General features: G+C 39.0%; 1 protein-coding gene across 1 annotated transcript in view; it reads left to right on the forward strand.

Moving 5' to 3' along the window:
* The window catches only part of CFAP47 (cilia and flagella associated protein 47), a 318,966-nt gene that overhangs the window by 106,672 nt on the left and 199,143 nt on the right, over window positions 1-13,151 (forward strand). The window contains exons 34-35 of the mRNA XM_060767112.2: window positions 8,819-8,916; window positions 10,561-10,677. Coding sequence (XP_060623095.2) covers window positions 8,819-8,916; window positions 10,561-10,677 — 215 coding nt within the window. The remainder of the gene's footprint in view (window positions 1-8,818; window positions 8,917-10,560; window positions 10,678-13,151) is intronic.

Consider the following 13,151-nt stretch of genomic DNA (forward strand, 5'->3'; position numbering starts at 1 on the left):
ATAACGTTTGAAGGGATGTCTCTCTATTTAAACCTTCGCTGCCACCATAAACTAAATGAACAGGAACCCTCTAGCTGGTTAAAATATTAGAAAGAGTTTTTATTAGAACACCAAGTACTGTGTCTTCTTAATTGGCTTCTTTGAAGGAAAACATGTGAGGTTGATTTAAAAGGAAAAGGGACTAACTCCACAAATGTACACTTGACTCAGGCTTAAGTTTAAAAAAAACAAGAAAAGTTTATTTAATATAGTACAGAATGAAGTGAATGCAGTTTATTAAGCTTGGCTGTTACAGATAAAATGTTTTAGTTCTTGTAAGCGTAACGGTTGCATGAGAATGGTCCTTTCTTTGTTGTTGTTCATTCGTTCAGTCGTCTCCGACTCTTCGTGACCTCATGGACCAGCCCACGCCAGAGCTCCCTGTCGGCCGTCACCACCCCCAGCTCCCTCAAGGTCAGTCCAGTCACTTCAAGGATGCCATCCATCCATCTTGCCCTTGGTCGGCCCCTCTTCCTTTTGCCTTCCACTTTCCCCAGCATAATTGTCTTCTCCAGGCTTTGCTGTCTCCTCATGATGTGACCAAAGTACTTCAACTTTGTCTCTAGTATCTTTCCCTCCAGTGAGCAGTCGGGCTTTATTTCCTGGAGGATGGACTGGTTGGATCTTCTCGCAGTCCAAGGCACTCTCAGAACTTTCCTCCAACACCACAGTTCAAAAACATCGATCTTCCTTCGCTCAGCCTTCCCTAAGGTCCAGCTCTCACATCCGTAGGTTACTACAGGGAATACCATGGCTTTGACTAGGTGGATCTTTGTTGCCAGTCTGATGTCTCTACTCTTTACTATTTTATCGAGATTGGACATTGCTCTCCTCCCAAGAAGTAAGCGTCTTCTGATTTCCTGGCCACAGTCTGCATCTGCAGTAATCTTTGCACCTAGAAATACAAAGTCTGTCACGGCCTCCACGGTTTCTCCCTCTATTTTCCAGTTGTCAATCATTCTTGTTGCCATAATCTTGGTTTTTTTTTGACGTTTAGCTGCAACCCAGCTTTTGCGCTTTCTTCTTTCACCTTGATTAGAAGGCTCCTCAGCTCCTCCTCGCTTTCGGCCATCAGAGTGGTGTCATCTGCATATCTGAGGTTGTTAATGTTTCTTCCAGCAATTTTCTCCCCAGCTTTGCATTCATCCAGCCCCGCACATCGCATGATGTGTTCTGCATACAAGTTAAAAAGGTTGGGTGAGAGGATGCAGCCTTGCCGTACGCCTTTCCCAATCTTGAACCAGTCTGTTGTTCCGTGGTCAGTTCTTACTGTTGCTACTTGGTCCTTGTACAGATTCCTCAGGAGAGAGACAAGGTGGCTTGGGATGCCCATCCCACTAAGAACTTGCCACAATTTATTATGATCCACACAGTCAAAGGCTTTAGAATAGTCAATGAAGCAGAAGTAGATGTTTTTCTGAAACTCCCTGCCTTTCTCCATTATCCAGCGGATATTGGCAATTTGGTCTCTCATTCCTCTGCCTTTTCTAAACCCAGCTTGAACATCTGGCAACTCTCGCTCCATGTATTGCTGGAGTCTTCCTTGCAGGATCTTGAGCATTACCTTACTGGCATGAGAAATAAGGGCCACTGTACGGAAGTTTGAGCAGTCTTTCGCATTTCCCTTTTTTGGTATGGGGATATAAGTTGATTTTTTCCAGTCTGATGGCCATTCTTGTGTTTTCCATATTTGCTGGCAAATGGCATGCATCACCTTTCTTTGTTACAAACTACAAAACCCAGCTATTTCTTCCCTAAATAGCTGTACCCAGGTTGCCACAGCTTACTTCGCTGGCAAACTTCAGGCAAACTGCCTATTCCTAACAGGAACTCCTAATTCTGTAATCCTGCTCTAACTCTAACATCAACAGACTGACTGACTAAAGAAGCTTCTTTCTTTCCCCCCAAACAGTCTAACTCCGCCCCCCTTCAACAAACCAATCCTGGCTGTTTCAAGGCTGGCTCAGGCCTAGGCCACTCCCCCTCTCTGAACTGGAGCTTTCCCTAAACTAAAATGGCTCCTGCTGCCCTCTGCCAGGCCTTCTAAGGCTGAAACTAACTAGCCTGCCTCTCCTAGGCCCTGCCACCCAGGCTGGCAAGGTAAGGGATCTTCACAGCTGGCATAAGTTAAAGTGGACCTAATGGCAAAAAACATCCAAACAAGACAGAGACAGCTGTGCTTGATGAGGTAACAATCTCCCTGAAAATGCAGGTTGGGCAATTGGATTCAATCCTGAATCTGGAAGCTCAATTCCTGGCGATAGACAAAATTAATTACATAGGAAAGTATTTTGTACCAGCTGCATTCATTCCTTGAGAAGTCAGACCTGACATAATGACATGTGGTTTAGTTGTTAGTTCTGTCTGGATTACTGTAACATTTTCTACATGGGACTACTTTTGAAGAATGTTTGACCTTCAGATAATCAGAGTTTCACCTGTAAGGAGCAAAAGATTCCGCAGAAATGCTGTAACAATCTGGCTTCTTTTTCTTATGCGTATGCTTTCTATTGGAGCCCCCGGTGGGTTAAAGCACTGAGCTGCTGAGCTTGTTGATCGAAAGGTCGCAGGTTCGATTCCGGGGAGCGGCGTGAGCTTCCGCTGTCAGCCCTAGCTTCTGCCAACCTAGCAGTTCGAAAACATGCAAATGTGAGTAGATCAATAGGTACTGCTCCGGCGGGAAGGTAATGGCGCTCCATGCAGTCATGCCGGCCACATGACCTTGGAGGTGTCTATGGACAACGCTGGCTCTTCGGCTTAGAAATGGAGATGAGCACCAGACCCCAGAGTCAGACATGACTGGACTTAATGTCAGGGGACTACCTTTACCTACCTTTATGCTTTCTATTGATCAGCACCTTGGACAGGGCTTGGTTTAGTTTGCTGGATAGTTCTTAGCTACTATTGCCTTTTGGCCATGTAGCTTGAACATCAGTTCAAGTTTGTGTCCCATGAGGTTTAGAGTACAATCACATTGACTGTAATGGAGAAACTAGATAAAGTTAGAGCCTCTCCCTCCCTCCTTCCCTCCCTTTCCCCCGCCCCGATATATAAAATCATTCTTGATGGCTTTAGAGTTACTTTGTTACAGAAGGTACTGTATGAAGTACTTGGATCATAGACTTGCGCTTCAAAAGTCAGGAAGATAACCTTTCAATGATAAGTGACATTTGTGCCATAAAGGATGTAGTTCTTTTTATTTCAATAGAGAAAAAGGTAAAAGTGTATAAAATTCTATAACCTATAACCGAGCCAAAACCTACCCAAGGTATTATTTTAAATAGTTTGTATGTATGCATTATTCATCTTATTTTAAACTCTTTTCAATTTTCAAACTATATCAAATAATTTCTGTTGTTGTTGTTGTTCATTCGTTCAGTCATCTCCGACTCTTCGTGACCTCATGGACCAGCCCACGCCAGAGCTCCCTGTCGGCCGTCACCACCCCCAGCTCCTTCAAGGTCAGTCCAGTGACTTCAAGGATGCCATCCATCCATCTTGCCCGTGGTTGGCCCCTCTTACTTTTACCTTCCACTTTCCCCACCATCATTGTCTTCTCTAGGCTTTGCTGTCTCCTCGTGATGTGGCCAAAGTATTTCAACTTTGTCTCTAGTATCCTTCCCTCCAATGAGCAGTCGGGCTTTATTTCCTGGAGGATGGACTGGTTGGATCTTCTCGCAGTCCAAGGCACTCTCAGAACTTTCCTCCAACACCACAGTTCAAAAGCATCTATCTTCCTTTGCTCAGCCTTCCCTAAGGTCCAGCTCTCACATCCGTAGGTTACTACAGGGAATACCATGGCTTTGACTAGGCGGATCTTTGTTGCCAGTGTGATGTCTCTACTCTTTACTATTTTATCGAGATTGGACATTGCTCTCCTCCCAAGAAGTAAGCGTCTTCTGATTTCCTGTTAATTTCTGTTAATGTTTGAAAATTCAGAGGTTTACAACAGATTTTCACATTGACACACATATAAAAAAATCTCAAATGTTAGAAAGATGCATCAGTTATCCAGGACTCCCAACACTTTCAAATTGTAATGTGCCATTTTTGTATATTCAGTATATTCACTGTATCAAATGAATGTTGACAACTGTCCAGATGAAACAGCTCTTGTTTGTAATTTAATTTCAGATTTGAGAGCTGTGCTATGCTTGGCAGGCTTTGAAATCTTTGGGTAACCTAAGACCTCAGAACATCAGAAAGTTTTATCCCAGATTAGAGCAGATTGCTTTTACTACTCCCCTCTACTTCCAACACCTCTTTCTTGTATGTTTTTTTTACTTGCTGAAATGAGCAGCATCTGCTATTCCCTGAACAACAGTAACAACAAGATCCCTGATGCTTTCAGTGCAAGTTGAAGTGCCCACCTCTTCTGGGTTCACATTCTAAAAGTAAAAACCAAAACAAAAATAAATCAAATTTAAATTATTTTATACTTGATGCAATTTTGGAGGAATACCAGAGATCATAATAGGAATATGATGGTGGCATAGGAATCATAGAATCATAGAATCATAGAGTTGGAAGAGACCTCATGGGCCATCCAGTCCAACCCCCTGCCAAGAAGCAGGAATATTGCATTCAAATCACCCCTGACAAATGGCCATCCAGCCTCTGCTTAAAAGCTTCCAAAGAAGGAGCCTCCACCACACTCCGGGGCAGAGAGTTCCACTGCTGAACGGCTCTCACAGTCAGGAAGTTCTTCCTAATGTTCAGATGGAATCTCCTCTCTTGTAGTTTGAAGCCATTGTTCCGCGTCCTAGTCTCCAAGGAAGCAAAAAACAAGCTTGCTCCCTCCTCCCTGTGGCTTCCTCTCACATATTTATACATGGCTATCATATCTCCTCTCAGCCTTCTCTTCTTCAGGCTAAACATGCCCAGTTCCCTAAGCCGCTCCTCATAGGGCTTGTTCTCCAGACCCTTGATCATTTTAGTCGCCCTCCTCTGGACACTTTCCAGCTTGTCAACATCTCTCTTGAATTGTGGTGCCCAGAATTGGACACAATATTCCAGATGTGGTCTAACCAAAGCAGAATAGAGGGGTAGCATTACTTCCTTAGATCTAGACACCTAGATCTAGACACTTCCTTAGATCTAGATCTGAGAGTGTTGGTTGGTAATAATTTGATTTAGAATAAATTGTGCATGTTTATACATTTACTGAGTAATTGTAAGAAAAAGACTATGCACAAAATGGATTTTCCCCATATAGTTTCACTCTCAGTCAGCTGAAGCTTTTGCTTCAGTTAGGAGACCCAGTGTAGTATAGCATTTTGACTGTTGGGGTATGACTCTGAAGATCCATAGAAACTCAGTGTGTTTCCTTGTTTCTTTGAACAAGGCACACTCGCTTAGCGAAAGGCTAAGGAACCCCCCCCCCCTCTGAAAATGCTGTGATAGGTTCACTTCAGGGTTGGGGTAATTCAGAAACTGCTCTTTAGAATTTTTCCTGATGCCAACTTCAAGGGAAAAAATAAGGAGTTGATCAATAGCTAATCAGAGTGTAAGTATACTGTTTTAATCTTTATTTATTAATGTTCATGTATAATTGTTATATTTGTTATTCTGTATTTTATGATGCGGCATTGAATTATTGCCAATTGTAAGCTGCCTTGAGTCCCCCCAAGGGTTGAGAAGGGCGGGGTAAAAATGTTCAAAACAAATAAAATCAATTAATCAATGCAGAAATATGTGGAGCAAGAAAATTATGTAACAGGTGCATGGGGTTTTGATAACTGATGGGTTCAGTGAACAATGAATTCAGTATAATTATTGGGTTTTGGATTTAATTTTTTTTTACAAATACAATATTGTAGTATAATATATAAACAATTATAGAGTTGTAACATAGGTCAGTCTACACAGATTAAGAGAAATCAACCAAAACCATAAAAGGTTACTCTTATGTGAAAACACAAAATGTGTGCAGCCCTGTCCAGTCTTCCCCAGCCTTTTTGTGCATCCACAATGAACAAATATAAGCCAAGAAAATGGAAAAATCAAAATTTACTCTTAAGTAGCAGAGTCAAGGAGAAAATTAAACAAGCAGCTTCAAAAACACAAAACCTCCAGTTTCAAAATAACTCAGTTCATCTGGAGCAACAAACTCACATAAACTTCTTTGCATTAAATTCATGCATTTTCTTTGGAGATTTCTTTTCCCTTCAATAATGCAAGGAGACAAGCATTGTAGGCTCTCAGCCAGGAACTTACTCCGAGTAAGTTCTGAAGCAAGTGGTTCAGTAAGTCCCAAAATCCATTGCAAACATTCCCCAAGTTATACCCCATTCAGGGAGTAGTTTAAGCTTGTTATCCTTGATTGTCCTAATTACCTGACTATGAATTGTGATTGACCAGGTGTTTTTCCCTTAACACACATACACAAGTGGTGATCCCACCGAAACTTAGTCAAAGACATGCATTTGCAGTAATAGTTACTAGTAAATTGTGGAAGCCAGCCATATACATTTTTTTTCATTAAGGATTAGCTGACTAAGAATAAGAGAGTTGGATTACCATCTGTGGGCAGCTTCAGGTTGACAGTGACTACCAGTTGTCATATTAATGGCACAGAGAGAATGTGAAAGATCCAAGAATAATCATCTTGCTTACTTTGTTGATTTATAATGCCTGCATAGCAACATCATACATAAGGGTGGATGATGTACAAGCAATTAAAACTGGAGAGGGAAACAGCAGAGTTGGGTTATATCCGCAACCAGTCCATTGACAGTAGGCTGAACAGGAACAATGGTTTCTTGGTACATTACGCATATTAGAACACTAGTTAATAGGGCTGTGCGGTTTCGTTCGTTAATTTCGTAATTCGTTAATAATTCGTATTTAAAGTGGTTTACGATCCGATATTGAACCATTCAGGAGCAACTAAAAATCGAAACGAATTTTTAAAATTTATTTCGTAATTGTTTCGTAATTGTTTCGAAATTGTTTCGTTATTATTTCGTTATTATTTCGTTATTATTTCCGTATGTCTGGTGCAAGTTTTATAGTTGTTGTTTTATCAGTCAACAACAGAGGGAGAGGGAAGCTTCAGAAGTTCCCCCTGTCCCATGTGGAGGGTTTTTTAGCGTATTGCGCAATCGCGTCCGCCATTAACGAATCGATTCGTTATTGTTTCGAAATTGTTTCGTAATTTCCAAAATTTCGTAAATATCGAACTTTTTTAAAGAAAAATTTCGGAATTCTTTTAAATAACGAAACGCAAAAACCCCCTAAAAACGAATCGAGTTTAGAAACAAATTTTTCCGTGGTTGCACAGCCCTACTAGTTAATACTCTAGTCTCGTGAGGACTGTCTTGTCCATTTTGTCACATTTCTTTTCTTGTTCCCAGCTAGCAATGTGTCATATTCCAAGAACTCCCTCCACTATTAATCTTGACTTAATGCAATATCTTTCCTCCTATCCTTATCCCTCAGTGACCATAAGTGAAACTGAACTTGTCACTTTCTTGTCATACCCACAGGCATTACTATTCTGTGTATAAATGTCTTTCTGTAGGTACAGTAAGCTATATTCCATGAATCTGTTGAAGTAGACTCAGTTTCTGCTACAAACTTCTTTCCCTTAATTTCAATGTGCTACAATACTCCTTTAGCTTACTTGCTACTGTTGCCTTGGCTTTGAAACAAGCTTTTAGTACAGCTGAAGCTCTTTAATTATATTAAATATTAAAAATTTCCAAGGTCATGTTTTGAAATTGGGTTACATTTTAATTCATTATGTTGTTTACCCATGAGTCTGCTGTTGATGCAAAGTTGGTTGGTAAATATTCTAAGTGCTGATGTATTAATTATTAAGACAGAGTAACATAATTGTCAATTAAGACATATGGGGAGTTCTAATTAAAGGATTTGCTCTGCACAAATGCATGAGAAATGCAAATAATGTTCAGGATTTTGAGATAACACATATGGAAACAGAAATAAAACTAGTCAGCCTAGCTGTGTGTTAGTAAATGGAATCTGTTGTTTCATTTACCTAATAAAATACAATTTCATTTGTTGTAAAAGGAGCTCCAAATATTTCAACCTATTACAGATCTGCAGGTGTTTTTGGAACCATTAAATGCTAATGAGCAATCTGTGTACAGGCACAAGTAAAATGTAGTTGACTTACATATTTTGTACAACCATTCTAACCACTATCCAGAGGATGGCCAGACATTAGAATCATTTAAATTTTTTTAGAAACTTGGAACATATGGAAAATAACATTTATATACCCTTTACCTTTAAATATCAAAACTGTCATCTATAAATAACTATATGGACTTAATTATACACAATGCCAATCTGTATGTCCAACAGCAGAATCTGATATACTTGTACTTCATCTAGTTTTTGTCCTCCACTACAGTGGAGAAATATAAAGACAGAAGCCCACAATTTTAATGTGGTGAAGGATAATGTAGAATGAAATGAAAGTACAGTAGACTTCTCTGGATCTGTGGGGATTTGGTTCCGGGATCCTCCATAGATGCCCAAAAAGCCAGTGGTTGCACCTCATATTATTAAATTGCAGCAATTCAGCATTTCTGTCATTTGATGTATAGGACATGATGATCCACAATCAATGGAAATTACAGATCTGGAGGGTCCATTATACCAGTAAGTCAAGAACACATAGCATACTTGTAATGTTGTAAGCATACTTAAAATGATGCTTAACATCCATGATGATACAATTTTCCAGAAAGGAAAAATACAGAAATTTATCACTACAGGTCCTGAAACATTAAATTCTTATTTCAAACAGGTGATGTACCGCCTGCAAGATGGATTGTAAATTTTGATAGAGACCTGCTGGATGGCCTTGTCCTTGCAGCACAAGTAGCAAGCTATTGCCCTTTTTTGGTAAGACTGTTTTCCAACATTTTGATGGAAATATTTGTTTTGCTGTGGTAAACATCACCACTTTAAATGCAATAGACAACTGGTAGTTATGGGCTAATGCAGCTTGAATGGTTGGGAAATAATAACGTAACCTCTCATTTTGTACCTGTATCAGCTACACCTCTGATTTCATTTTCAGTTTAAATGTCAGCTGTTGATTTTTATCTTAACTTTATATCTTACACTCTTCCATTCCTTTATTGTATTCATCTTCTTCTTTTATTAGTATCCTTTTTAATCCTTCCAGTCTTTTGTGCTTGGACCAGTTTTTTCACCTCCATTAAAAGGCCTTCTTCTTTATTTATGCTCTTTCTGAAGACTCACTTGCCTAGCATAGCTTGACTCATGCTAAACTCACTTTATTTCTCCCATTGCCATTTCCCCATTATAATCATTGTATTCATATGTTTTTATTCATACTCCTTAATTATGTTACTGTATCATAGGTCATAATCCTTGTCTTGGCTGCTGTTTGCTTAATTTATTTAGGTGTGCCATGACCACAATAGAATAATTTCTCAGTGAAACCAAGCCCCTATCTTTACTCACCATTTAGGTCAGTGTGATGAGGGAGTATCCAATGAGTGGCCACTAAGGGCTGTTCTTGGGTGTAGGATTCAGGGTTTTCCCTCAGTTATTGCAATCCCAAGAGCCATCCTATGCTTCCAGAGCTCAGGTGGCCCAAGGACACAGGATGTGTGTCCTCTCCTGCTCCCTCCTCCCATGTGGCTTTTGGTTACCTCAGTGACAGGGCAACCTACCTTTGGCTGGGGGCTGCTTTGACCTCCTACCATGTCTTGTGACTCATAAAAGAGGATGGGAGGAGGGAAAGGGCATCTTCCCCCTCCTTCCTCCTTTGCAACTCACAAGACATAGAAGGAAGAAGACGAACCCACCACAGTAAGGTAGGCCACCCTATTGCTGCTGTAGCTATCAGCTATATGGGGGGAGAGGGGTGACAGTTGGTCATCTTCCCAGTGATGCCAAACTGGATTTGATATATAGAGACACCCATCTGGCATTGAGGTGACTCAGGGCATCACTATTGGACTGTAAAGCGGGCTACAATCAGTATTTCAGATGCCAGTACTGGCCTACTTTACTCGTCAGTGTAGAACTGCCTCAATACATTGCACCATGAGTTGTTTCCACCATGCCCATCTCAATTTAGGAAGAGAGATAGTGAAACCCTTGAGAAAAATTAGAAGCATGGAGATAATTAGAATAAATTAGGTCCAGGAATGAAGTAACAGGGCAAAGAAGAAAGTATTTTAAAGAAAAATAAAATGGAGGTGGATCTTGGCTGAGGGCCAGATCATGTGTTTTGTGTATTGTTTTTGCTATCTGCATTTGAAAGATCTTATGAAGGTGACACCTCTTATCTGAGATTTTGAGAGAGCTTGACTGAGTGTAAAGTAGTTTTTACATTTGGTATTTTTTGATAAATTAATATGAATGCTAAGAAATGAATAGCAGACAACCACTTCTATAAGCAAATTTGTCAGAAAGTTGCTAAACAGTTGCTTGGCTCTTGTTCAAAACATTTGGACAAAAATATGCTTATTTTGATATTCAGGAAGGGCTTAATTTTTGTCTTGTTTTCAGATTTCAACTCACTTTGTGAATATGTACACGAATCCCCAAACTTCTGAACAATATTTTCACAATTGCTTGATCATTGTAAATGCCTTTCATGCAATCACCCTTGACATAGATGTATTGGTAAGTGGTGTTTTATTTCTAATGTTGTATGAGCTCTTTTTGTTTTCCTGTTATATAACATTACATCTAGAAAAATGAATTGAATAACTATGAGGAAAAGCATGGTGCCAACTCCCATATCATCTTGTTAATGTATTAAGATTTTTATATGAATCCTTCATCTTCAGTTCATGAAATAGTCTGTGGTTTAAATATAATTGCAAATTTCAATTGAACCTACATAGATATTGACTCAGTTTCCCACTGATTTAGTAGTCTATTGGAGTAATTGGATTTAATTATGTGTTTCTTAAAGGAGAGTGTAGTGAAATTGCTACTCTACGTTAATTTTTTGGTGTATAGCTCTATGTTTACATATGGCAGATAGGGAAGAATAGGCACAGACAGGGTAGCAACAGCAGAGATAGGATTCATTTGCATATGGAAGCCGATTGGTCATATGCAGATTAGCGTAGGCCCAGGATTTGAACAGGTTGCTAGACCAAAATGACAGTTGGGGAGAGCCGAGCTAAACATTCCAAAGTGGCGGAGCAAAGTTTAAAAATAGGCAGTTAGAGAGTCAAAAGAGTTAGTTAGGATTTGCTGTTTGTGAGGTACAGTTAGAGAGTTAGGGAATCCTGTTTGTGAGAGACAGTTAGGAACTTCTGTGAGAGAAAAGGGTTAGGAACTCCTGTTAGAAATAAGCAGTTAGTCAAATAGAGCTCACGTTTTAGGAACATAAAGAAAGCCAGTGGTGCTTTAGTCAGAACATAATTTCACTCAAGAGTGTGTAAAGCAAGTGACATGTTTGTGAATGAGAAACATTGAAAGTCTATTTCAGAAAAGTAAACAAAGTATATTATACTGACTGTAAGTCTCAAGATTGCAACAAAACACAAATGTAACCACAAGCGTTTGGAGTCTGAAGTTATAAATAAACTGTGTTACTTCATTATACAGAAGTGTGTCTCAGTGCCTGTACAAATGTTAAACAGCACACAGAAAGTCCCAGCAAATATAAAAGAAGAAACGGAATCCTTATAAGAGTAAAGAGGTTTTTCTTAAATAAAGAAATAGTCTCCCTCCCTCGCTAGAGAGTGGCTTATTCTTTTGGGACACCACAAGGTTTTTATCCTGTGAAATTATGGGATTGACAGTTTAAGGGATATTTACAGTTATCAGCCTATCAGCCTATCAGCCAGAGAGGTCTTGTGCCTCCCCAAACTAGAATCTCCAGGATTCCATTAAAGTGGCACTATAATGTGGCATTTTACATTGGTTTTCATTTAGATTCTGTTCACAGTTTTGAAGTTTAGTTACCTCTCCATTTTTTTCCTAAAAAAATGAATGATGGTAGTAAGTTATAGACTAGATATTTAAAAAATAAACAAGGAATTGTGTAGTTTCCATGTGGTCAATGCACTTCAGCTTAATTTTATATGACCAAGCGTTGTTTAGCTCAGACAGGTTGTACCAGCAGGGCTCCCTATAATACCATTTGTCTTATAGTTATTGCTTTTTTGGTTTAGTTGCACATTAATTGTTGAATGTCAGTTCCAACATATCTTCTGAGAAAATCTTATCTTCTTAGCAAAGGCTGTTTTGTTTGGATTTTTATGGCACTGTAGCAACAAAGTGAAAATAAGCTTCTTTTGCTAGAGTGACCATGATATCTCTGTTTTTGCAGGCCTACTGTGACGTCAGAGAGGATTAGCCAGTGAGATTATGAGATTAGAAATGGGAGAGGAAATTTTATAGGATAATATCAATTAGATGTATAAAATGAAAGCCCCCCCCCCTCCCATTGTGAAAAGATGCATTGTGAAAAGATGCATTACATTTTGTTGTTTTTATGAAATTACTAATGGAACCTTATTTCAAATATTTCTAATCTTAGTTCAGTACCAAGCAAACCCAAATGATGTGGAGTACAGTAAGAAAGGAATGGGTATATGAAGTCATACAGTCATATCTCTTGAGATCTTTACCATATTTTAGCATGTTAGTTTGAAGTATGTTTTACAGTGTTAATATCTTACATTATGACAACTTTTTGTGTAAAAAGCTCTATTAAGTATTTGTATGTTAGAATTCATCAATAATTGAACTGGTATTTTACATAATCCTAAATATTGATTTCATTTCCACATGTCAAGCAGTTCAGTACAACGATCTGAAAGTAAGAAAAAAAAACAACAACAAAAGACTGCAATGTGCTACTAGTATCTTACCTTTGAAAGCTTTAGTTCATAAATTATTTCAAGGGTTTTTTGGTATGGAAACAAATAGATCTGATGATACTTGACTAGAATCATAGAATAATAGAGTTGGAAGAGACAATATGGACCATGTAGTCCAACCCCCTTCCAGGGTAAGGGTATTGTTTCCTCCCATGTATGTGTGTGTGTGTGTTATAATAATAATAATAATTATTATTATTACATTTATTTATACACCACTTTTTCTCTCCACAAGGAGGCTCAAATGAAATGCTT

This window comes from Anolis sagrei, chromosome 3 (genome assembly GCF_037176765.1).
Source record: "Anolis sagrei isolate rAnoSag1 chromosome 3, rAnoSag1.mat, whole genome shotgun sequence".
NCBI classification, from domain to species: Eukaryota; Metazoa; Chordata; class Lepidosauria; order Squamata; family Dactyloidae; genus Anolis; species Anolis sagrei.